Below are 26690 nucleotides of genomic sequence, written 5' to 3'. Positions count from 1 at the left end.
AGTTGTTTAAAGCAGTACTCTGAAATCAAAGCAAGCAGATATGAACTGCTGGGCCTCTATGGTACAGATTACGATCAGCAATCTCTTTACATAAACCAGCAGACTGTAGCCATGGGATGACACTAAACTTTTCAGGAAACATCTCCCAACATCTGCTAAGTATCACTTAACATCTTGGGAATGAGTGGGGTAAGATGTGCCACTTTCCACTTAAATTGTCATGATATAAAAACTACTGTCTATGACTGGACTCAACAAACTAAGGTATTATCATTCCACATTTGAAATATAAAGGCTGCAATAAAATATGAAATGGTAAACCTGACTTGCAACGTCCTCAAACTTTAAAAGGCTAAATTTGCTTCTTCAAGGCATAAATTAATGCAGAGAAAAAAAAAAGTATCATTTACTTGGAAAGTGTTTCTCTCAGCCACCGCCTCCTTGTTCAGTTTAGGAGTATTTCCCATTTTGGATGCAAATTTTACTATCACTATTAATTGATAGTGATAGTGGCACATATTTGGGGAAACAATACTTTAATAAATCATGGCTAGTAGTTGACATTTCTTCTACATGGTTTTATACTATGGCAATATACCAGCAAATATATTTTCAGCTCTTTCAATATTAATCTACTTTGACAAGATAGTATAACATTTTCTTTGACATGCAAAAATAGTTCATAGCATTAAAAAACAAAAACAAAAACTCATATGGTCCTCAATTCCCAACAGCTGTAATGGGTCCTTTTTAAATCTATAGGGAGTGACACAGCTTACCTTACTCTATGCCCTGGGGTTCTCAAACTTCGTTTGTCATCTGAACCCCTTGGCCAAAACGAATTACTTGAAGTACCCCCTGATATACTGAGTAATGGTAAACTTCAAAATATGATACATTTTACATTAATTTGTCTTATTATGGTTATATTTTAATTACATTTTATTACACATGTTGCTCTTTTTGTTATACTTTACACTTTCACTTAATTCACTATTGGCATTTATATCCCAATCAGAGATTACACTACATATAATCATTATCCATCACAGTAGAAGTAAAAAATCTGTTTTTATCCATTGCGGTTTTCATTTTCCTGATAATTATATAAATGTACATCATTCCGTTTGTGTACATTTGATATCTTTTTTTTCTGCCCAATTCCCAATGTGCTCAAAAGTCCTCGTGGTGTTGTAGTGACTCGCCTCAATCCAGGTGGTGGAGGATGAATCTCAGTTGGCTTCGCGTCTTATCACGTGGCTTGTTGAGTGCATTACCATGGAGACATAGCACGTGTGGAGGCCCGCGCTATTGTCCGCGGCATCCACGCACAACTCACCACACGCCCCCCTGAGAGCTTGAAACACATTGTAGAGACCATGAGGAGGTTAAACCAATGTGACTCTACCCACCCTAGCAACTGGACCAATTGTTTGCTTAGGAAGCCTAACTGGATTCGAACTATACTGGACCAGAGACCAAAGTGATTCTTGGTTTTTCCCATTATGTTTGATCATTAGTCTAGCCCTGTAATTGCTCTTATTTGCATTTGCTCCAATCATATACAAATGTAAACATAGTTAAATGAAGTCTAACATGACAAGTATATGACATGAAAATGAGAGGTGCTTTATAACAGCTAAACAAACAGTTACCAAGCACAATATGGAGAAGCACCCATTGCAAGCACAGGAAATAAAACAAGGGACACTTGCTAGGTAAAGAATGATTTCTATTTTGTAAACAAACTGGGGTGAACACATTTCAAACAACTCCATTTAAGTTCAGGTCACACCCAGAACAGTTGTTACAATGTTTGACCCATTTGTGTTACTACATCTAACATTTCAGAAATTATGCTTGATTTGTAAGGAATTTGCATCAGAAATTTTTATTTTTGTAAAATCATACAATAAACGCACAACTGAGTCATCTCATGCAGTGCATAGCCTGTAAGCTACAACATAAAGCAAATCTGAAATCGAAATATCTCTGGTGTCATCTCAGGGAGCAAGCGAATTACCTCTTTCCATTTGATTGGAGGGCAGGAATTATGACTTATTGCTAGCATGGGCAATTGCAGCTTCTCCTGAGAGGACAAATCCTAGAGTTTCCATTATGCAAATACAATAGATATTAACCACATGTTTAAGATTGCCATGTGCCAGACATTGACAGAAAAAAAAAAAAAAAAAAAAAAAAAACACCTTAAACAGAACAAATGCCAATCAGAAAGACAGAAAAAAAAAACACATGTTTGGAGATTCTGGACAATTTTTTTCACAGAAACTAAGGAATTTTATTTTTTTATTTTCTTATTCCAAACCTTGGCATGTCCCCCCCACCCCATTTTGAAAGCCAATTGGTACTTCCACGTGCCAATGTTCGATGTGCGGCCATTTGGCCTTTAACAGCTCAGGATACTGACAGAGTCCAACATGTTGGAAACATTAAAAAGCTCACACTACCCAAAGTATAGAAATTCCACACATACAGGTGACATTCAACATTCAAGTGCCAGTGTTTAGGTATTGTCTTTTGGTCAAGTTTCTTGAAACTTTCAAAGAATCACTTTGAGGCTTATAAAAATAAATATTCTCAAAAAATGCTTAATAAATTACACAAAACTAGCAGCAAAAGTGGAAATCTGTGTGCATACAGCTAAATTCCCCACTGCTAATCCCCCTGGTCCCAAATAAATCCTGTTAAATATTGAGAACACTTCCCCTTTTGTAAACAAGCTGCATTTCTCATGTCATTACACAATATTTGGAAGCTTGAGCACATGAACTCAAGACAGTAATATAAAACTCTAAATGTGCAATAAAAGAACTTTGTAAAACGTGATGGGCACACCATACATGGGCCTAGACCTTACTTAAGTAGCACCATTCAACTTTAAGTTCTAAATACTGTCAGTACATCTGCTTGAATTCAACAATTAAGAAAAACGTAATAATAAATCAAGGCACAACTCACTTGAGAAGAAAATCTATTGCACTTGTGTTAAATGCCTTATTTCTTCTCCACTCAAATGCTTCCTTCCTTTTATAAAAAGAAGCAGAAAACTGGCTCTTTGGCCAGTGGTTTAGTTCACATCAAATCAGATGAACCTCAGGAGCTGACAGCATTTGTGTACCACGAGGACAACACCTGGTGTTTGGCCCACTAACAGAACAGTGGGGCCTAACTCAAGCTAAAATGGTGGCCTGTCTAACTGCACTCACGGTCAAGCCCAACCCAACAAATTCCAGGGTCAGGTCTGCCACTGCCTCAAAATGAATTTTCGCGCGGCCTCTACCTTTGGAAAAAGGGAGCCATACCTACCACGCAGCTTGAAAAGAGGACATTTGTATTAAAACAAAGCCTGCGACAATTCATTATTCTTCTCTCCTTGACCAAAACACAAAACACTAGCATGCGTGTTTAACCAAAGCAGTCATGTTTGAAAGGCACAGCCACCTTGGTTCTGTGGTCTGTTAGTAGCCGTTTGAACTTCATTTTCAGGATGGCAGGCATTTTTTTGTTTTGACATTAATAAAGAAACATTTAATCAAAAAAACATGATGTTTTTTTAATCACATTTGCTTCTCTAAAATGTTGTTTTAAATAAAAGAAAATTACAAAAAATGCTGCCCACTTACAGTGGCTAGCACGTGTTTCTTACTAGCTGCCACAACACTGTCAAGTCAATTAAAATAAGTAGAGTAAGAAGTTCCAGCATTTCGAATTTTCAAACAGTGAGTGTTTTCCAAATATTTTGTCGAATTAAATCACAACAGGAATGATCTTTTTCCAAGACAACCATATCCCTAAATAGGTGGCTATCTAGGATAGAGTGAGCGAAACAAAAATAAGTCAGACCTATTTGTCCCTTGTGACACAGTTGTTCAAAGAGCAGTTTAAACTGCAAAGCTTCAGTGTTGGTGTTTTAGTTCAGTGGCTTGTATTGTTGGCTTCATGATATCGATGATAATTTGAAGTTCAAATGAAACAGCGACTCATTTGAGCCACATTATCTGAGTGTTTGCCAAGGTTTGATTAAGTACAAGCTTTCAAATGCCTTCACAGCAAAAACAAATTAAGCTCTTGGACAAGTTCACTCAATTAAATTAATGAAACAAAATTCCTGTCTATATTCAAAAAGGCACAGTACATTCACTTACAAATGATCCTTTTTTTTTTTTAAACAAAGAAAAGATGAAACCCTTGGTGTTGTAATATTCTATATCAAATACACAAGAGGGCATCAATTTCGGTCTGCTCTAATTTTACCGCAGATCTTCTCTTTATCAGTTCCCTTTCGAACGTGGGCCGAGAATCTGAGCGTGTAATGTACCGAGTTCATAAAGCTACACAGAGGGTAGAGTCTGGCTATGATAACATGTGGTTTCAGTTCGGCTAGTTTGGCATGGTGACCCTCTACAAACACATATTTAGTTGCCCCACCAGTCAACCTGGGCATAGTTTCCTACATAGTTTCCATAGTTGCCCCCGTAGCTGTCACTGCCAAAACTCCCAAAGCCACCTAAATTAGATATTAAAGTTAGGATTGCTTTCACAATGAACACAATATTCTTGAACAAAATTAATCTCCACTGACACAACTGAGGTTTCAAGTGAAACTAACCTTTATTGCCTCCGAAACCTCGGTTCCCTCCATGGGCACCAGTATTGCGAGCACCACGGCTGCCAAAGGTGTTCCCACCTCCAGCCACTTGCCGGTAATCTCTGGCCCCAAAGCCACCAGAGAACCTGCAAAAGAAAGCCAGAGAATAACCTGTTAACCTGTACAGGGCTAGAAAAATCTAAAAGGTCAGGAAGGAATTGAGGGCTCTCACCTCTTGGGGCGTCCACGGTTGGTGCTCTTGTGCTGGTGCTCGTAGGCTAGGTTCTCAAGCCAGGAAGGAACCTCCTGTTTGGCCTCCACAAGAATGTCAAGCAAATCTTTAGTAATGTTGCTGTTCTTATCATTGAAAAAAGAGGTGGCCAAACCTGAAAATAAATTGTGAATTCAAGATTATTTGGGGAAAAATATAACAAAATATTGTACACTCGACACAGTGGCTCAAAGTTTTTGAGCAAATAAGCCACACAATGCATAAATGTCTTGACATTGTATGACAAAATATCAAGTGGCATTTATTCTAAAGAAAACAAAGGCAAAAAAAAATTATAAAAAAAGTTTGTTAGATTTAAAATGATAAAATATTTGATGCATTGGTAAGTATTTGAACACTTTGTCAAACTTAAAGGAATAGTTCACCCAAAAATGATTCTCTTACTATTCACTTACCCTGACGCCATCTCAGATGTGTGTGTCTTTCTTTCTTCAGCAGAACACAAATTAAGATTTGAAGATGTTGAAGCTCTGTAGGTCCTTATAATGCAAGTAAATGGGTGCCATCAGGCTGATGGCTATTTGACGGTCCAAAAGGCATATTTAGGCAGCATTAATGTAATCCACATGACTCCAGTCGATCAATTCATGTCTTCTGATGCAAATCGATAGGTTTATGTAAGAAACAAATCGATAACTAAAATGTTTTTAACTTGAAATCGTTGCTTCCTCACAGTGCTGAATTTGTTTGAAATGAACTAACTCTCGCATGACATTCGTTCCTCTGTTGTAAACAAAGCACAGCTTTCGTCACTGATGTGTCATCCATTTGTTTCTTACACTAACCTATCGATTTGCTTTTAGAAGACATTAATTGATCAACTGGGGTCATGTGAATTACATTTATGCTGCCTAAATATGTCTTTTGGACCGTCAAACAGCCAGCAGCCTTCTGAAACCTGTTGTACTTGCATTACAAGGACTTACAGTGTTTCAACATTTTCCTAAAAATCTTAATTTGTGTTCTGCAAAAAAAGACAGTCATACACATATGGGATGGCATCAGGGTAAGTGAATGAGATATTTTTGGGTGAACCATTCCTTTATTGTGATAATCTACATCCATAATTACTCTGCTAGGACACCTGTGTGAACTTGAGGGGAACTGACTTCATACATTAATTAAAAAAATAACCTTAAACCCAGCTGGTTAAAAAGGTCATTAAAAAAAAAGTCTTAAGTGAAGTTAGTTCTGAGAAATGCTCCAACTCATTTGTTGCAAATGCAACTTGGTTTGGCATTCTGTTATCTAATTCCTTAACTTTCATACATTTAAGTGAAGCTTAAGCATCCAAGTGTCTGAAAACTGTACTTCCGAAAGCTAGAGCAAAACTTACCAAGGTTTCCCACACGTCCTGTACGGCCAATGCGGTGGACATATTCCTCAATGTCACTAGGCAAGTCAAAATTTATCACGTGTTTCACGTTGGAAATGTCAAGTCCACGTGCAGCCACCTGTAAAGACAAAACACATAATAAGTACAAAGAGCTAGAGAAAAACCACAGGCTTCAAGTGAACTCACATACTGTACTCACAGCAGTGGCAACCATAATAGGGCAGCGGCCAGAACGGAACTGGTGGAGAGCTTCCTCACGATCACGCTGACAGCGGTCACCATGGATACTGGTGCAAGCATAGCCCTCGCGGTAGAGGAAGTCCTCCAGAGCATCTGCACCCTTCTTAGTTTCCACAAAAACCAGAGTGAGAGAATCCTTGCCTGCAAGTAAAAAGAGACAGAAAGATGCTTGTCATAAAGGGGACAATTCATAGCATGGCTGACCTGAATTCACATCCCATTTTCTTACACTACCAACATCATTAAAGCAATGATCCATTTGAGATCACACGCAAGTAATTGTACCATTACCTGTGGTACAATCACTTTAACACACAGAGTTGATCATTTAAATCTTCATAAAGACAATCAATTCAACTTGAAACAAGACTTTATATTAGGGCTGCACGATTTGGACAAAAAGTCATATTGCGATTATTTTGAAAAATATCGCGATTGCGATTTGAACTGCGATTTTGATGGTAATGTTTTCCACATGTTCAACTGCAAAAAGGCTACTACACACTTGAGCCCTATTAAAAAGAACCAAACGGAGACCTTTTTTCAGTTCAACCAGAAACAAATAAATATATAAACAGTGAAACAAATTCTTCTTCATATCCAAATGTTACCATCCACCATGTACCCGTTTTTCTCCATTTTGTGACAGGGTCTCAGCCCACTAATCAACATTTGTTTTTGAAACAGTCAACTTGAATATTAGGGATGCTCCAATCAGGATTTTAACATCAGATACTGATCTCCAATTTTCCAATCAATCGATGCGGATCATTTAACTTTTATCAGCAGCTCTGTCAAAACTGGTTATATGTAAGCTTTCTGCTCAATGTCACTGTTAACTACATTTTCCTGTTGGTAAAACCATAGTTGTTGCCTAGTTTTTGCTGTCAAAATGATGTTGGTTGATTGAATAAATAAATAAACACAATGTATAATTTTTTTTATATAAATGTTACTCGTTATTCTAGGCCTTAAAAACTAGCAGGCTTATACAAACTACTCTTTACTGTATATAAGATTGTCCTAAAGAATGAGGCTTAATGTCAAATGGAAGTTGAACTGATAACCCATTGGTGTAATTAAATTTAAAGTGAAATTTTGGTTAGTTTGTCACCATTTCATTTAATTATTTTTATTCCTTATTTTATTATATTTAATTTAGCAAAATATTATATTATAGTAACTAAAATTTGATATAGATTTATTATATGCATGTTCCTTCCTTTTCATTTTGTTGGATGTTGGTAATATTAGTTCCGCTTTCACTTGTTTCCGTGGGGAGTGTAATAAGGCAACACGCTCTCTCGTCAGTTAAACAAATGACAGGAGAATGAAGAGAAGTTTCTGGACTCTACAGGTGTTACTGTTAATGCGGTTTGCTCAGCAATCATTTAATAAAGATGTTTGAATTACACCCAATCTTGTATTCAGTGTTATTATTTTGATACCTGTGCCTTGTGGAGACTGAGATGCTGCTACCGCAATAATAATAAAAAATGCTTCAAGCAGGACACACCAGTTTATTGTAAATAAAGCGTTTAGCGCACGTAAGCAAACAGAACCGAACTCAGAGCACTTCTGTTACTCGAAGCATGAGAGGGAGTTGTGGAGCACAGAATCGCTCTGAAAACAATGTAATAATGCTCTAACTTAATATAGACTGGACTGAGCAGCGCAAATAAACTTTGAAGGGAGCAGACTATTTATTTAATTAAAATCGCAGCCCTTGGCAATAAGCGATTTTATTTCGATTTATTGTGCAGCCCTACTTTTAGTTTGCATCCCTGCTGTAGTCAAGTTTTGCCATGATTGCCTTTATCGCTTAAGGATGAAATACAGTATTTTCAGTTACAGGTCCCTATTCCCCTTCTCTTAAGCTACTAAACCGCAGCCCTCAGCAACAGTCCTTGCATAGATAATGTTGGCATGGTAACACTGACTGATGAAACGTATCTAAATGTTTGTGTCTTAAACCATGTTGCTTTGGATACAGAGGAGGGCTTCACAAGGAGCCAGTCATTGATTTCTCTTTTTTTTCTCACCAGAGTTGGTCACATGGTTTTTGAGTGACCAAACAACAAATTAAGGATACCAAAGATGCAGATAAGAAGCTAGAATAGCCATCAAGTAAAAACACTATAAAAAGTCAGAACCAACAAAGTAAAAATTATAGAACGAGCCATGAAATTCAGAAATCATGATTTTGTCAAACTTCAAACATCTCTTGCTAAGCCACCACAGAGCAAAGAATGTTATACAATTCCAGATGGAGAGGCAGTCATACCTGTGGCATTGAGCAGGTCGAGGAGGAAGGAGCGCTTGTCATTCTCTTCCACCCAAACTACCTTCTGAGTGATGTTCTCTGAGGTTGAGCCCACACGCCCCACAGCCAGGAAGATGTACTCCTCTAGAAAGTCACGTGCCAGAACCTTAAAATAAAAAAGGCATGAATACAAAGAGTTCCTTGTCCAGGTCCATAGGATTTTGACTAGCTGGCATGTCTCTTGCAAAATGCATACATACCTGGATCTCCTTTGGGAAGGTGGCACTGAACATCATGGTCTGGCGAGTACCTTTCAGAGGCATGGTGTCCTGCTCCACGATGCGTCTGATCTGTGGTTCGAAACCCATATCGAGCATTCTGTCTGCCTCGTCCAGCACCAGATATCTACAAAGAGTGCATAACTCCGGAACAAGATGCAAACTAGAACTAAAGCTTGTGGGTCGCTCTCTTTGTCTTTTACCTTATATGTTATCAAAATCAACTTATATCTTAAGGACATAATGGTAATAGTTCATGCAGGGTTTGGACCAGGAATCTTTCTGTTACCAGTCCAGATGTTTAACAAATTATCTACACTTACTTGCAGTAGTCCAGGCCAATTTTCCCCCGCTCCATCATGTCTACCAGACGGCCCGGTGTGGCCACAAGCAGGTGACAGCCTCTTTCCAAATCACGAATCTGTTGGCCTATGTCTGCACCTCCATAAACTACACTTGGACGCACTTTGGAGCGGTAAGAAAACTGCAGTAGTAATAAAAAGTGAAAAGTTTTAACTAATTACACTCTGGCACAATTTCTTGGTACACAGCAAGAAAGACGCACCTTTCTGGCCTCATCATAGATCTGAAGAGCAAGCTCTCTGGTTGGAGCCAGGACCAGAGAGATGGGATACTGTTTACGGCGACCGTATTTTCCATTCTCCTGCTTGAGGAATACCAAAACAAATCTCTTCAAGTCACCAAAACTTCCACTCAAGTCAACTTTTGAAGACTCTTTGTACTTTAGGCTAATAAAGGTATATTAAGTTGAGCTGTTTTGTAATTGCAGAACCTGGGTGCTGGCTTTAGTGGCCTGCAGTGCCTCTCCAGGCCCATCAGTGTAGATCTGACTCAGCACAGGAAGCAGGAAGGCTGCAGTTTTCCCTGAGCCTGAGTGAACAGAGCACACAAATGATAAAGTACCCTCTCAATTTTCTCTCAACAAGCTGCACACTGCATTTTCAACCATAGTGGGCCCCCTATTCCTACAGTGCTAGACATTTGACAATCAGTATAAAGTCTGGTCCACACTACAGTTTATTCTGGCCAAAAACTTAAACAGGAGGGTGTTGTTTGACCAATATGTTAAAAATAAACTGTGGCTGGTCACTTTAAGATTCTTAGGGGCAAGTCTATATTACACATTTTTAATCATCTTTCAAATATTTGATGCCAAGAACAGTGGACAAAGCCCATAACAAAGATCCATTGGATCAAACATGGCAAAATAATTGGGAACATTAAGTGTGCGGACATTTCTTTACTGTGACACCCAAACACCATGACCTACTGCTTAAAAGACCCACCTGTCTGAGCACAGGCCATCAGGTCCCTCTTAGACTTGATGATGGGGATTGCATACTTCTGAACAGGAGTAGGACGTGTGTAGCGGGTCAAGTTTATGTTGCCAATAATGATCTCTCCCATGTCCACATCATGGAACTAAAAGACACAAACAGAAAATATCTAAACACAGGGAATCATTTGAGAAAAATGTTCTTAGTCCCTTGTTGAAACAACAAGAAAAACAAATGAGGTGGAAGATGACTATCGTCATTTGGCTTACACTCTCAATATGCCCCGGACAGTTTGTTCCAGTGGCTTCCACGGGAATGTCATCATACTTCTCAAAGTTAATTCCAGTGTTGCTACCAGAGAACAACTCACTGTCAATCAGAGGGGAGAGAGAGAGAGAGAGAGAGAGAGAGAGAGAGACAACAAGGGATTAATCACAATGACAGATGGAGTCTCCCAGATACTGGATGCACAGTGCGATTAGCAGTGGGCCACTCACTGTTCCAGACGCTCATTGGGGGGCATTGGCGTTGACCAGTCTTCTTCATCTCTGGACTCTTCAACCCAACGACTGTTCCCTACTGTTCCTCCTCCTCCAAAGCCTCCACGCTCATACCTGCCAAGAATTACTTTTTAGCCAATAATCAGATTAACTCTGTACAATGAGATTTGTACTTTTACTAAAGATAATAGGAGCGGTGCTTGCCAGTGCAAAAATTGCCACCATGATTAGGTATTATTTTTGGTTGATAGTGCATTGATAAGTAGTTTCTAGTTCATAAGATGTGTTGTATGTCTTTAAAAAGGAATCAATCAATGGGGTAATAGGGGACCATGATTGGGTAATATGACCTTACACTGCTAAAGACTGGGTATTTTCCCTGTGAAAATTGGGCTGTCAACCGCCAATCTGGGAGTGATGAATGCATGTTTTTTGCCAGTGCATGTTTAAAATAAATCCTTAGGATTTAAGTTAATTCTGCCTATGATTTCACCTTGAGCCCATTTTTGTGTGCAAGGACACAACAGCCCAAGTTAAAAAAAGGCCACCCAAGTTTCATCATATTGTAGTCTGTACATACGGCTCTAGTACCTCCTTCCATGCAAGGGAATGGAACTTTTACTTAGAAAAGTAGCATCACAGTTTTCAACAAGCTAAACGATTTGAGGTTTATCATTCATGTCTGTATTACAAAAATTGCAGGACGATGTATGAGCAAATAGAAATAGTGAAGTTCACCTTAGAGAGCAGCACTCATAACTTTTAAGTTATATATAGGTTATAATATATATAAATTACATATTATGATTTGTAGAACTTAGTATGAATTATTACATTATGACAAGTAGTATGATGTAGTATGACACTTCCTCACCTTCCTCTTGATCCAGCTCCTCTGTCGTTGAAGAACGCAGTCTTGCCTATGTCAGAACGTCCTCCAAAGCTGGTGTAGGCATCTCTGGTAACCATAGAATTCCAGCCTCCATCTTTGACCTCGTAACTGCCATAACCTACAATTTCATGTTAAAGCTGAAGTATGTAATCTCTGCACTACCAAATGGAATTGGAAAAAAAATAAACTGTTTTCAAAATAGCTTTCTAAATACTGCTAATTTCTGCTGTTGGTCAAACAAAGAAATAGTCCCACCACCAAATCACGCCATTAGACGGGTCACCCAGAACAAACAGATGGTTTTCATAGTGCCACAGAGACACCGGGCTTACAGTTAAGAGAAAATGTACCTACAGTATGAATGGCTTACTAACGGTTGTCTCTGCATATTAAGGGTGGATAGAAGTATTTTAACACAGAGAAAGTTACATCAGCCTTAAATTAGATTTGTAAAACAACATCAGCACCTTGCAATCAATCTCTCTAGACTTAAAAACTCACCTGTATTAAGCATTGGCTGGTTGAAGGAACCACAGTTCCTGTTCCCACGAAAGCCACCACGTCCTCCTCTGTCACTGCGAGGAAGTCCATGACCAAAGTTTGCAATACCATTCATACGACCATCATGGTACCCATTAACAAAACCATTGCTTCGACCACCATCCCATCCTGGAGAATCTGTTACAGAAGACAGGGAGGTAAATAAGATCAGGTCATTGGGGGGGTATAATTTGTTCCTACAGCAACACAGAGAACAATTCAAGTCAGTTGAGTCAACCAGTCAAGCAGGTTCATGGCACTGCTTAAAATGATAGAGCACAGAGAGACCAGCACCATCTTTGAGCAGAACTGGCTGTCCTGGCATTTAAAAAGCATAAGAAACAGAGAAAACTCAATTTTGTAATCCTGGTGACTCACTCAGCCATCTCTTGCAGAGGAAATTCCAGTTTAAAGAATAAACAGTGCACACACTCCACAAGCTCATGTGACCCCCTCACAGAACAATGTACCTCGCATTAAATGGGGTGGTGAAAACTAGGGCTGGGCAATATATCTTAAAACATTTTTTTTATAATTCTTTGCTTTTTAATTCTCTTTTTTAAACATATGAATTTTAGTAAAAGTAGCAAAGTAGACGTTTAATGCCAGTAAAAAATGAAAAAAGGAAAATCTAGTTAAAATTATTTAAGGCATGTTGGACATTGATAATAAATTATATTTCATTAGTTTTATTTCCATGCACCAATAAAATTAACAGCACTATGTGAACATTTTAATCATTTAAAATCAGAGTTTTGAATCAATTCGTTGAAATGGACAGCATGAATATCTTCATTGAAATTAACTTACCAAAAGTGTTTTTGGTACTCAAGTTAAAATTAGAGACATAACAAAAACATCTGTCGATAACAATTTATAATGAAGTTGCATTTGTTAACTACATTAGTTAACATACATTTTTTAGCTTTTATTAATCTTGGTTAAATATTAATTTCAATATATACTACAACATTTTTTAAATTTAAAGCTATATGCAGTATTAGTTTATGCATAATATACATTGACAAATTACCATCAACAAAGATAAATACATTTGTAAAAATACATATCGTCCAATGTTCGTTCAAGATATCTAATCCCGAAATTCCAAAAATGTTGGGTCAGTATGAAATATGCTAATAAAAACAAAAAGGAGTGATCTGTAAATTTGATTCACCCTTTGCTATATTGAAAGCACTACAACTACACATTATAATGAGGTTTTTCCAAGTGAATTTCATTGTTTTTTGAAATTTCAAAGCAGACGATTACAACATGCTCCAAAAAGGTGCGGACAGTCGAGTGTTTACCACTGTGAAACATCACCATTTTTTTTAATAACACTTAAGCATTTGGGACCTGATACTAATAATAGCTTGGATGGCCCTTTTCCTCTTTTTCAAAAACTTTTTGAAATGTGGAATCTTCAGACCAAAAAAAAAAAAAAAAAAAAAAGTTCCTTTGTTCTGCTTTCCATCTATGATGAGACTGAACCCAGAGAAGACGGCAGCTCTTCTAGACAGTGTTGATGTATAGCTTCTGCTTTGCATAGTAACTTGCATCTGTGGATGCAGTGGCGAGTGATGCTGACTAACAAAGGTTTACTAAAGTAATCCCAAGCCCATGTTCATGATATCCACTACAGATGAATTATGTTTTTTTAAAACAGTGATGTCTGAGGGAACAGAGATCATGCACATTTAGAAGTGGTTTTCGTCTTGCCCTTTACGCACCGAGATTTTACCAGATTCCTTTAATCTTTTAACTATTGTGCACTAGAGATGGTGAAATGGCCAAAATCCTTCCAATTTGTCTATGGGGAACATTGACAAATCAGAAACATCAAAAAACAATAAAATTCACAAAGTAAAACATAATGTGTAGCTGTAGTGCTTTCAATATAGAAATGAGTAAATATAACAAATACAACCTTGTTATTATGTGTTACTCGTCAGTCTTAAGATAAATATTTAAGTCCTATTTTACTTTTTATCTACATTTGCACTTCCACATTCTGGTGTGGAAGGGATTTTCACCTTTACATTCAGCCACCTACTGGTTGGGGCTGGTCAAAGGTAGATATTTATCATTAAAGGGCATGCATATTGATCTGTTTCTCAACCGTATCCATCAAATCACTTCTGAAGATGTGGATTTAACCGATGGATCATTTTTATGCTGCCTTTTATGTCCTTTTTGGACCTTCTGAGATCTGGTCACCATTCACTTGTATTGTGAGGACCAACAGTGCTGAGATAATTCTTTAAATACATTTCTGGAATTGCATGTGGGTAAAATGATGAAAGGATTTAAATTTTCGGGTTAACAACACAATAACTTGCATTTTAGACAGCCACAGATGTGGTTATACTACAGAACCAAACACATTTGAGCTTATATCCAAACAGCACAATCACTGTTGACCTACTAGCTAATAAAGAAGCAAAGGATGCATCTGAAAACATTTTACGAAAAGTGACCAAAACGACTACATTTTCACAGATCTTTGAAGCAGGCAACACATGCTATAGAAGGAAAAGTGGCAACAAACTATCCCTTTAAGAAAAATAAAAATTAAATTAGATCTTGTAATAAATGCTCACTGAAACTCACATCAGAATTGGACATGGCGTTTCTTGGCAAGTACAAAAACAACACATTCCACATCGCAGCAGGTAACCACAGATGTGGTTGCTGTGGTTGGGATCCATATTTAGATTTAAGAAACTCTTTCAACTCAATCAGAATTCTTTTAAGTCCCCATGAAGTGCCTTGAAAAGCACAGCCTACTTTTCACGGTTGACAAAGTTGGGGCGGGCCCACTGATATATAATATAGAACTGGATTGCTGGGAATGTGATGAAATAAATAAAAGCTGAAATAAATAATTCTCTACTATTATCCTGACATTTCGCATTCTTAAAAGTATAGTGATCTTAACTGACCTAAGAAAGGGAAAGTTTAAAAGCATTTGGCTAAGGGGTGTAAATTTCTGACTTTCTAAGCTTTTTCTACCTTGGGTGATGGTGTCCATCCTATCAATGCAGCACAATGAAGGCAGGTGAATGCTCTGACATCACAATCCGCATATATCTTCTGCCTCGTAACGATTATTATCAAGAACAAGCAAATAAACTTTAAACACGATTGTCAATGGAGAGCAAAATGCAACCGTTTTATCTGGAGATCAGAGACGGTGAAACGGGGGCTTTTTCACCACCTCAGTCATTGACGCTCTATGAAAGTTCGGGCATAGATGGCAGCTCGAACACATCAGAATTAGCTTCAAGTATGCTTACTTTTACAAGGAATTTGTCTTGGTGACAGAAGCTTCCAGCACACAAACAATACAGCAACAAGACAAATAAATACAAAAATATAAAAATACAAATAAATAAAGATAAATAAAAATGTGAATAGAAAATATAAGTATATATAGAAATGCACAATAAATTATTTATATATTAGGGCTGTCGATTTAACGCTTTAATTCAGTGCGATTAATTTCACAAAAAATAATGCGTTAAAGAAATTAATGCAATAAATCGCACCATAATTAAGGAAGATTCCTGAGAAATGCAAGCTTGTAGTACCACCTGTTTACTCCAGAGGACAGTAAGTGAAATTTCAGCTGTATGAGCAACGCACAGTTTATACAGTGAAGAAAACACTTCAGTAGGCAGAACAACGCAAACATGCGTTACATTCTTGCGTTTAAAACACTTGAAGTATTTGATGTTGTTTAAAGACTGAGTATTAAACCATATTTAAACCATTTTATGTTTATGACACAACGCACCTGAGAAGCTACACAAGCATATCTGACGCAGGTGTAAATTGACGGGCTCTTAAACAAGCCCTCATAATTAATCTCCAACTGGTTGACAAATTCACTTGTGAAATGGATTGCTGTGAACTGTGTACCAATGATTGACTAATGATCAATAATATGGTAGTAAACAATACATTGTATTCTAAATCAAATGAATGATTAACTCTTCTGCTATGCATTTTAATTATCTGAATATTTTTTATTATATATAATTTAATATTTAAAAGATAACCATGTATAATTATATATTGATATAAATATGTATAATCTTTATATATTGAATTATTGTTATATGAGGGGCTCAGCAAATATTTGTATATGCAATTAATTAATCGGGACACCATGTAATTAACTCGATTACAAATTTTAATTGACAGCTCTAATATATACACACACACACACACACACACACACACACACACACACATACATACACACATACATACACATACACACCCCGTGGCCAAATGTCAAATTGGCAGTGACATACATTTTGTGTTTTGCAAAGTTTCCTGCTTCAGTATTTGTATATGTTTCTATGGTATACTGGAAAACACTGATAAGAATTTCATAAGTTTGAAAGGATTTTATTGGCAAAAATATTAAATATATGCAAAGAGTCAATATTTACAGTGTTGACCCTTGTTCTTCATAACCTCTGCAATTCGCTCTGGCATGCTGGATATCAGATTCTGGGCCAAATCCTGACTGATGGCGATCCATTCTTGCCTTATTAGTGCTCTGAGTTGATCACAATTTGTGGGCTTCTGCTTGTCCACTCGCCTTTTGAGGATTGACCACAGGTTCTCAAATGGATTAAGATCCGGGGATTTGCTTGGCCACAGATCCAAAATTTCAATGTAATGATCTCCTAGCCACTTATCACTCTTGCCTTGTGACATGGTGCGCCATCATGCTGGAAAATGCACGGATCATCAACAAATTGCTCCTGGATCGTTGGGAGATGTTGCTCTTGCAGGACGTTTTGATACCATTCTTTATTCATGGCAGTGTTTTTGGGCAGAATTGTGAGAACCAACTCCCTTGGATGAAAAGCAACCCCACACATGGATGGTCTCAGGATGCTTCACTGTTGCCACGACACCGGACTCATGGTAGCATTCACCTTTTCTTCTCCGGACTATCAATTTTCCAGATGTCCCAAACAGTCGGAAGGGGGCTTCAGAGAAAATTTCTTTGCACCAGTCTTCTGCTGTCCAATCCTTGCACTTCCTGCAGAATTTCAGTCTGTCCTTGATGTTTTTCTTGGAGAGAAAGTGGCTTCTTTGCTGCCCTTCTTGACACCAGGCCATTGTCCAAAAGTATTTGCCTCATTGTGCGTGCAGATGCACTCACACCAACCTTCTGTGGGGACACGATTCTGTAGCTGACTCGGGATGAGATGGTCCTGGTGCTTGCTGGACACTCTGGGACGTCCTGAAGCCTTCTTCAATGCAGTTGAACCTCTCTCCTTGAAGTTATTGATGATCCAGTAAATGGTTCCTTTCAGGTGCAATATTCTTTTCAGCAATTTCCTTGCATGAGGCCATTTTGATGCAAACCAATGATGGCTGCATGTCTTTCTTTAGAGGTAACCATTGCTAACAAGAACACAATGATTGGAAGCACTTCTTCCCTCCTTTTACAGCAATGATATGATGTTAGCTGGTCAATTTGTTGGTTTTGTTATAAAGTTATTTCGTTGTAAAGCCAATGAAGCTTTGTGCAGAGTGATCAGATCAATCTGCAAAATCTAGAAACAAAGTGAATCAACACCAAAACAACTGAAGCAGAATACTTTGCGAAACACAATTTATGTCACTGCCAATACTTTTGGCCACACACACACACACTGGTTCCAGTGGCTTCTCCTCATGCTGGCAGTTTACAATTGCATCAGCGATACAGTACTATATACACATCTCAGGGGGCGGGACTTGTTGGCTCAGGCCATTTTTTTTTTTTTAAATAGCCAATAATCAACAGTCATAAAGACACAAACACACACATTCCTCTGTCCACTGTGCTGCTGTTCGAGAGTGAAACAGTACAGAAACTGAGAGATCTTAATCTAGTTTGGCCATTTTTACACAGACTTCAGAATTGAGAATTTTTTTACCGAACAAAAACAGCACATCGTGGGCTTCACTAATGACGAGGCAGGAGCTGTTGTGCAAGTCATGAAGATGAATCAGAAACAAGCAAATAAAAACATTACAACATATCAATGTTTTAAATCACACTATGCTAACTAGAAAGAGCAAAGGAAACTATTGTGATGTACAGCCCAAGAAACCTCTGCATTCAATATAAAAACTCTTGACATTTTCATAACGTCTAACTCCTGCGAGTTCCCATCAGAAGTTATAGTCTCTATTCCCATCAAATACAATTACCCTCGAGTAAAGCAGACTACTACACCTGGTGTCACAACAACGAATCCAGGGCGTGCCGAGTGATTCCAGCCAGGTCTCCTAAGCAACCAAATTGGCCCGGTAGCTAGGGAGAGTAGAATCACATGGGGTAACCTCCACGTTGTCGCTATAATGTGGTTCTCGCTCGGCTGAGAATAGCGTGAGCCTCCACACGTGCTATGTATCCGCGGTAACGTGCTCAAGCCACGTGATAAGATGTATGGATTCATGGTCTCGGACACGGAGGCAACTGAAAAATACAATTACCCTCCACTCGGAGGGCTTCAGGGGCTGAAAGGTGAAAAGACATTCTGTTTATAGACAAAAAGCAGCAAAACTTTCATTTTGATTTCACAGTGTCTTTAAAACTAAAAAGGAAAAATGGCTGTAAACAATGTTTTTAAATACCAATAATGTTTTTGTAAAATATTTTACTGTAGTAAGTATTCTGCTGTGCGAAGACAGAAGCTCCACATTTTGTCAAAATTGAATTGACAAAAATCGGGAGTCTTAGAGGATGATCTGTCATGTGACAGACTGGTTTGTCTCAACTATGCACAGATTAAGAGCAAACAGAATGTAAAAATAGCAGTAACAACAAAATCCCCATTTTTCTAAATTTAAATGGCTCTGCCACTGAGAAACTGCTTTGAAACACATCAAAAAGTGTTGTTTATCTTGGGATAATCTGAGAGAAGAAATTATGAGTCTCTCCATATACAGTGCATCCGGAAAGTATTCACAGCACTTCACTTTTTCCACATTTAGTTGTTACAGCCTTATTCTAAAATGGATTAAATTCATTATTTTACTCAAAATTCTACAAACAATACCCTATAATGACAACGTGAAATAAGTTTGTTTGAAATCTTTGCAAATGTATTAAATTTAATTTAAATTATTATTATTTTTTTTAAATCACATGTACATAAGTATTCACAGCCTTTGCTCAATACTTTGTTGAAGCACCTTTGGCACCAATTACAGCCTCAAGTCTTTTTGTGGATGATGCTACAAGCTTTGCACACCTATTTTTGGGCAGTTTCTCCCATTCTTCTTTGCAGGACCTCTCAAGCTCCATCATGTTGGATGGGGAGCATCGGTGCACAGCCATTTTCAGATCTCTCCATAGAGGTTCAATCGGGTTCAAGTCTGGGCTCTGGCTGGGCCACTCAAGGACATTCATAGAGTTGTCCATTAGCCACTCCTTTGTTATCTTGGCTGTGTGCTTAGGGTCGTTGTCCTGTTGGAAGATGAACCTTCGCCCCAGTCTGAGGTCCAGAGCGCTCTGGAGCAGGTTTTCATCAAGGATGTCTCTGTGCATTGCTGTATTCATCTTTTCCTCGATCCTGACTAGTCTCCCAGTTCCTGCCGCTGAAAAACATCCCCACAGCATGATGCTGCCACCACCATGCTTCACTGTAGGGATGGTATTGGCCAGGTGATGAGTGGTGCCTGGTTTCCTCCAGACATGACAATTGCCATTCAGCCCAAAGAGATCAATCTTTGTTTCATCAGACCAGAGAATTTTGTTTCTTATGTTCTGAGAGTCCTTCAGGTGCCTTTTGGCAAACTCCAGGCAGACTGTCATGTGCCTTTTATTGAGGAGTGGCTTCCGTCTGGACACTCTACCATACAGGCCTGATTGGTGGAGTGCTGCAGAGATGGTTGTTCTTCTGGAAGGTTCTCCTCTCTCCACAGAGAAATGCTGGAGCTCTGTCAGATTGACCATCGGGTTCTTGGTCATCTCCCTGACTAAGGCTCTTCTCCCCCGATCGCTCAGTTTGACCGGGCGGCCAGCTTTAGGAAGAGTCCCGGTGGTTCCAATCTTCTTCCATTTACATATGGAGGCCGCCACTGTGCTCATTCGGACCTTCAATGCTGCAGAAATTTTTCTGTACCCTTCCCCAGATCTGTGCCTTGATACAATCCTGTCTCGGAGGTCTACAGACAATTCCTTGGACTTCATGGCTTGGTTTGTGCTCTGACATGCACTGTTAACTGTGGGACCTTATATAGACAGGTGTGTGCCTTTCCACATCATGTCCAATCAACTGAATTCACCACAGGTGGACACCAATCAAGTTGTAGAAACCCCTCAAGGATTATCAGTGGAAACAGGATGCACCTGAGCTCAATTTTGAGTGTCATGGCAAAGGCTGTGAATACTTATGTACATGTGATTTTTTTATTTTTAATAAATTTGCAAAGATTTCAAACAAACTTCTTTCACGTTGTCATTATGGGGTATTGTTTGTAGAATTTTGAGGAAAATAATGAATGAATCCATTTTGGAATAAGGCTGTAACATAACAAAATGTGGAAAAAGTGAAGCACTGTGAATACTTTCCGGATGCACTGTATCAAAGCAAAGTATTTTCTTTGTTCTGATGTAGTGATGTTAACATTGTGCATCACAAAGTATTTAAGACAATGTGATGCACAATGTTAACATCACTACATCAAAACAAAGAAAACTACTTTGCTCACACATTTAGTCGTGCCATTGACATGTGGCATTAGAACACATCTGAAGCAAAGTCTATGAACTTTAGCCCAACCTCTGCAAGGGTCTACAATGCAGTGACATCAAACAGGTACAAGAAAACTACACAGGGGTGCTGCAAAAATCACATGCATGGAGATATACCACATCCATCTGACCAGCCACCAGTGTAGGTATGATAAAACGAAAGCTCCTGGGACGGATATCTCAAGGAACAAAAGCAGAGGCACTTACAAGAAAACTGGAGGAACACAAGAGCAGTGCAGGCTTGTTTTAATAATTACCGGTCCTAAAGTCATTCCATCCAGTTGGACAGTTATGCCTGGGTCTGTGGTTTCTCTCAGGAAACGAATACTGTCTTGGAAAAACTTAGGGAAGAGTTTCATGTGGTCAAAAGATGCCTAAACATTTCCAAGCATTCAAAGGAGTGTGCGCGCTATCACATATGAGCCTCGTTATTTTTGTTTACATTCACAGAGTCAATTAGAAAAAAGTAGAAAAGAGAAGAATGCAAGCAACCATGGCTGCTGGATTATCATGGGAAGCAATCCAACAAAGTGATCAAATCTTCAGAGACTCCAAGTCAAGTATTACACCTTCAGTTTCGAAAAGTGTGATGTTCGCTCACCATTCAGAGCACTGACATTAAATGCCTGGCTCAATAGATGCAGACCCAAATTAGTGGCTCTGAAGGCATGGAATTAAACTTTCATGCATCTTGGGAGCAAAGCACTTTCAGCAGAACCTAAAAGGACTTACAGCTCTGTAATTGTGCCACTGAATAACTGCTCTGTCTACTAGAGGAATAAGCATTTCCTGCTGTGAAAAAACAAAAAACAAGAATGAAGTCAAAGTGTAGAAAGATTATAAGCAATGATTTTCCTAGGTATCATTCCTTAAGATCGTGAAATGGTGTCATTTTTAAGACCAAAAGCTGGTTCTCCTTACATACATTTCATGTCTCAAATTAATGTAAAAAGCCTATTTAAATATACACTATATGGACAAAAGTATTGGGACACCTGCACATTACACCTACAGGAGCTTTTATGACATCCCCTTCTAAATCCATATGCATTAATATCGAGATGGTCTCCCCTTTGCAGTTATAACACCTTCCACTCTTCTGAGAAGGCTTTCTCCAAGATTTTGGAGTGTGTCTGGTGGAATTTTTGCCCATTCTTCCAGAAGAGCATTTGTGAGGTCAGACGCTGATTTTGGACGAGAGGGCCTGGCTTGCAATCTCCTTTCTAGTTCATCCCAAAGGTGTTTGATAGGGTTAAGGTCAGGCCTCTGTGCAGGCCAGTTAAGTTCTTCCACATCAAACTCATCCAACCATCCTTTATGGACCTTGCTTTTTTGCACTGGGAAACAATCATGCTGAAAAGGGCCTTCCCCAAACGGTTTCCATAAAGTTGGAAGCAAGTAATTTTCCAAAATGTTTTGGTAAGCGGAGGCATTAACATTTCCCTTCAGTGGAACTAAGGGGCCTAGGCCAACCCAGAAAAACAACCCCAAAGCATTATCCCTCCTCCACCAAACTTTACAGTAGGCACAATGAAGTCAGGCAGGAAACGTTCTCCTGGCATTCACCAAACCCAGATTCGTCCATCAGATTGCCAGATAGAGAGCGTGATTCATTACCCCACAGAACACGTTTCCACTGCTCCAGAGTCCAATGGCGGCGTGCTTTACACCACTCCATCCGACACTTGGCATTGTACTTTGTGACGTACGGCTTGCATACAGCAGCTCAACCATGGAAAGCCATGCCATTAAGCTCCCGGCGCACAGTTTTTGTGCTGATGTTAATGCCAGATGAGGCAGTTACTGAGTCAGCAAAGCGTTGGCGACTTTTACGCACTATGCGCCTCAGCACTCAGCAACCCCGCTCTGTAACGTTACGTGGCTGAATTGCTGTGGTTCCTAAACGCTTCCACTTTGCAATAATACCACTTAAAGTTGATCGTAGAATATCTAGGAGGGAAGAAATTTCATGAACTGACTTGTTGCAACAGTGGTATCCTATTACAGTACCACACTCGAATTCAGTGAGCTCTTTAGAATAACCCATTCATTCACACATGTTTGTAAAGGCAGACTGCATGGCAAGGTGCTTGATTTTATACACCTGTGGCAATGGGACTGAATGAAACACCTGAATTCAATGATTAAGAGGTGTGTCACAATACTTTTGTCCATATAGTGTATAATATATATATATTTATTATCTATTATGAAATGTCTCATTCAACTAGATGTTAGAAAAGACCAGATTCCATAGTTTTTTGGATTTTGTATTTACTAGGAAGCCTTGAGATAAGGTGCAGATCCAAGTGTCTTTGTAAACTAACATTTTCACATGGCACAGTGATTGTGAATTGTAGAAGTCAAAGAAAATACAGCTGGAGCTTTGGCCATGGTAATGGGCTGGATATGTCAGTATATGTTTAAATACAGTGTGTATGGATTATTAAAGTAAACCAGTATAGCATACCGTTTTTTGATGCATCTTTGTTTCTCAAATGAGGAGGAATGTAACGTCCTGGAAGAAAAGAAACATTGATTAAAGAAATATATATATCATGATTTTGCTTGGAGCACTGCATAAGGTGCAATTCAATTTACACAACATGAACAATTATAGAAATTGTGTTGCAACCACAAAAAAACTGAGACAAAATAGAAGATGTCTGTTTGCAGTATATGAGAAGCTCTGAATAAAGGCATGAGATAAAAATACACTTACGGCCAGAGCCTGCACCCTGTCCTTCAGCGGAGTTCAAGCCTAAAACAGCAAGCTGAAAAACAGCATGGTGGTCAAAGTAGAGTAATACATGGTATACTTCAGCATGCATACCACCCAATGTAAATACAGAAAACAGTACGGAGCACGTGAGTTTAATGTTCCAGTTTATATACAATTTAAGTTTCAATGGCAGAATATGTGATATGCTGTAGATTGCCACAGAAAATAATTCCACCTTGTCCCTCATTATGCAAAAAACTAAATCATGTCTACATTAATATTCTACAATGGAAGCCTTTGGGGCACAATATTGCACCGGAATAAACATTAAACACGTTTCAAAAGTATAGCTACAAGCAGGGCTGTAGCTAGTGGGGTGAAAAATGGCAAAGATTCTAAAAGCTCAAAGGTACAGGGGGCCCCACTAAACTGTATTTTTTAAAAGGAAAGGGGCCCAGATTACTTTGATAAGGCTTTAGCTACAAGATCACATTATCCCATCAGAGTCTGTTTTTTTTTTTCTATGCCTAAAAACCATGTCTGTATCAAGTTTAATCCAATTGTATAACTTCTGTCATGAAGAGGGAATCTGGTCCCATATTTATTCAGTCAGATTTGTTAAAATCACTTTTTTTTTATAAATTGAGAGACAAGCCTACGTTATTTTTTTATGGAAATCTACAGAATATACCTTAACTTGTATTGAACCAGAGACTGAACTTATATCATTCATTTAAACAGATATAAATCTATCGTGTCCAATTCCAAAGCTCCTTACAAAACAAATATTTGGCAAGAAGTTCCTAGTCGAATCTACAGCCTATTAATGTTTAAGATACAAAAGACACTTTGCATAGATATTTGGATCAAATAGCGAATGATCTAGAGATTTACAAATGAGTAATTAAACGTACAACTTTATACCTGATGTGTTCTGTGCTAAAAATGGATGTCTTTAAATCTATTCCATGATAAAACAGGCCTTATTCACGGTCAGACTCGCTCTCTAGAGAAATGGTCCTACATCTCGGTGGCCTGCGTTTACAAATTGAGATTTTAAAGATCAACCGTCTATGTTTATTCTGACAGACAAGAGTTTTTTTTTCCCATCATTATAACACAAAATATAATGTTATCGTTGATTCTGGGGTGCCGGTTGCCGAAATTCAGAAAGATAAAAAGTAATAATAATATTTAAAAAGACATTGACAGGAAAATGACTTCATATTTAATTTTCAATTCAATTTGTTGTTCAAAGTTATTTCCCATGTCAACATTTCTTCAATTTTATATCTGTAATGGATTGAAAGGTTCAGCCATCTATCACGAGGACAAGCGACAGTCTCAAAACCTATTAAGCTGCCTTCGTAGACAGCATATTTAAAGCATCGTGAAGCTAGGAACGCTGTCTAGAAAGACAGCTCACTAGGTTGAGACGGAGCCTGCGTGTCAAAGCCAAAAGATCAAACCGATTAAAGACCCCTCACGCTTGAAACAAATTCAGAGCCTACCTGCTGCTCTAGACCGTGTGAACCGTCGACGACCACATGACTCATATCTAAAGAGAATGAGTAAGGATTACTCCTTTATTTCCGAGAAGCGTTATCTTTGTTGTCTAAAGGATTTCAGCCAAGACTCCTTTTTTTATAACGACGACACTTGCTCTTTTTAACTCTTGTCTTTCTTCGAGGGAATTTTGTGGCAAGACCGCTGATGAAAAATATTAAGAAACGAATTAGAGTACGTTAACCGCTCTCTGGCCGTTTTATTGGCAAACAAAATTCCAAAATATGAAGCTTCGTTCACGATATTTCTGTCTAATGTCCGCTGTGCTGATGGCACACGGTGATTACGCGCTTCAGGCTAAATGCCATTGAAGGGAGGAAAGACGTCACTGCATAGGACGTATCGCGAGATACTCCTGGCATGCTGTGCACAGTTAGACAAAAAAAAAAAAAACCTGCAAAGAGATTCACAAACTGTTATATCTAAATTTCATATGGAAATACAAAATACATTATATAAAGTAATAAGTCATTATGAAATCACATGAAAATGGTGGCCTAAATATTTTGGACTTCAAAATATTATATAATAGCCTACATTTAGTTAATTGGCTTAGACAGATTCCATCTGGAACGTTATCTCCTTTCGCATTATTTCATATTTAGGCGGATTACATTTCTTCCTTAGTTGTAATTATTGTATTGATAAAATACCAGTGAAACTGGCTGAATTTCATCGCCGGACCTTTATTTCATGGTCCATGATATGCAAATACAATTTGTCAAATCATATTATATATGGAATAATAAGGACCATCTTATGATGAGTTTATGGCTAGGGTTAGGCTACCTGCCGTTCCGTAAAATATCGTCCCGTATTTATATATAGGCCCACAATTATGCGTCCAGTATTGAATCCCTTAATGAATCAATACGGGATGCGCTTTGTCTCGTATTTAAGATGGTCAGATCGCGTCACGGTGAAATCGTTCAAGATCGCCAATTTAACATTGATATAAGTTGGAAAATATGCCTACGATGGGTAAGGGACCGTCTGAAAATCTATACACTGTGTTAAAACGTGCTAATACTGTGGAGGGTGTGGTGAGGGACCATCTGAAAAGTCTACAAACGGTGGTAAAGCTGTGTGTTTTATATACATATATACATATATACATATATTTTATATGTATCCAAAATGTATACATAACATATTATGTTTATACATAAAATAAATATATTTTTAACATATAAATTATGTATTCAATGAAATCATGGGTCAGGAAAGTCCTTATTTTAGCATAAGGAAGGATTTACAATTTACAATTTAATATTAACTCAACACGTTCATTGCTAAAACTGTTTAGACAACAGTCAAGATTTAATCTTCATCATTGGTCTTTGACCAATATAGAAAATTCATATATAGGGAAAAT

At 38.3% G+C, this 26690-nt stretch overlaps 1 protein-coding gene across 2 annotated transcripts; it reads right to left on the bottom strand.

Annotated features, from left to right (window-relative positions):
- Nucleotides 1-1673: 1673 nt before the first annotated feature.
- On the bottom strand, nt 1674-25610 carry LOC127659194 (putative ATP-dependent RNA helicase an3). 2 transcript variants are annotated; one of them, XM_052148892.1, is made up of 18 exons: nt 25261-25610; nt 23750-23801; nt 23498-23545; nt 12210-12386; nt 11691-11826; nt 10814-10930; nt 10586-10685; nt 10326-10461; nt 9812-9909; nt 9584-9685; nt 9342-9502; nt 9001-9145; nt 8762-8906; nt 6437-6618; nt 6238-6355; nt 4842-4995; nt 4631-4755; nt 1674-4528 (listed from the first exon to the last, which is right to left on the bottom strand). In XM_052148892.1, exons 1-18 carry the CDS (start codon nt 25303-25305, stop codon nt 4437-4439), a joined length of 2133 nt encoding a protein of 710 aa, XP_052004852.1. In that variant the 5' UTR covers nt 25306-25610; the 3' UTR covers nt 1674-4436. The 2 variants fall into 2 exon arrangements, with proteins under 2 accessions (XP_052004852.1, XP_052004853.1); XM_052148893.1 differs by having other exon boundaries at nt 9584-9682.
- Between the last annotated feature and the right edge of the window lie 1080 nt (nt 25611-26690).

This window comes from Xyrauchen texanus, chromosome 18 (assembly GCF_025860055.1).
Source record: "Xyrauchen texanus isolate HMW12.3.18 chromosome 18, RBS_HiC_50CHRs, whole genome shotgun sequence".
Classification (NCBI taxonomy): Eukaryota; Metazoa; Chordata; class Actinopteri; order Cypriniformes; family Catostomidae; genus Xyrauchen; species Xyrauchen texanus.
Note: the sequence above shows the minus strand (reverse complement) of the source record. Positions and strands in the feature narration are given on the sequence as shown.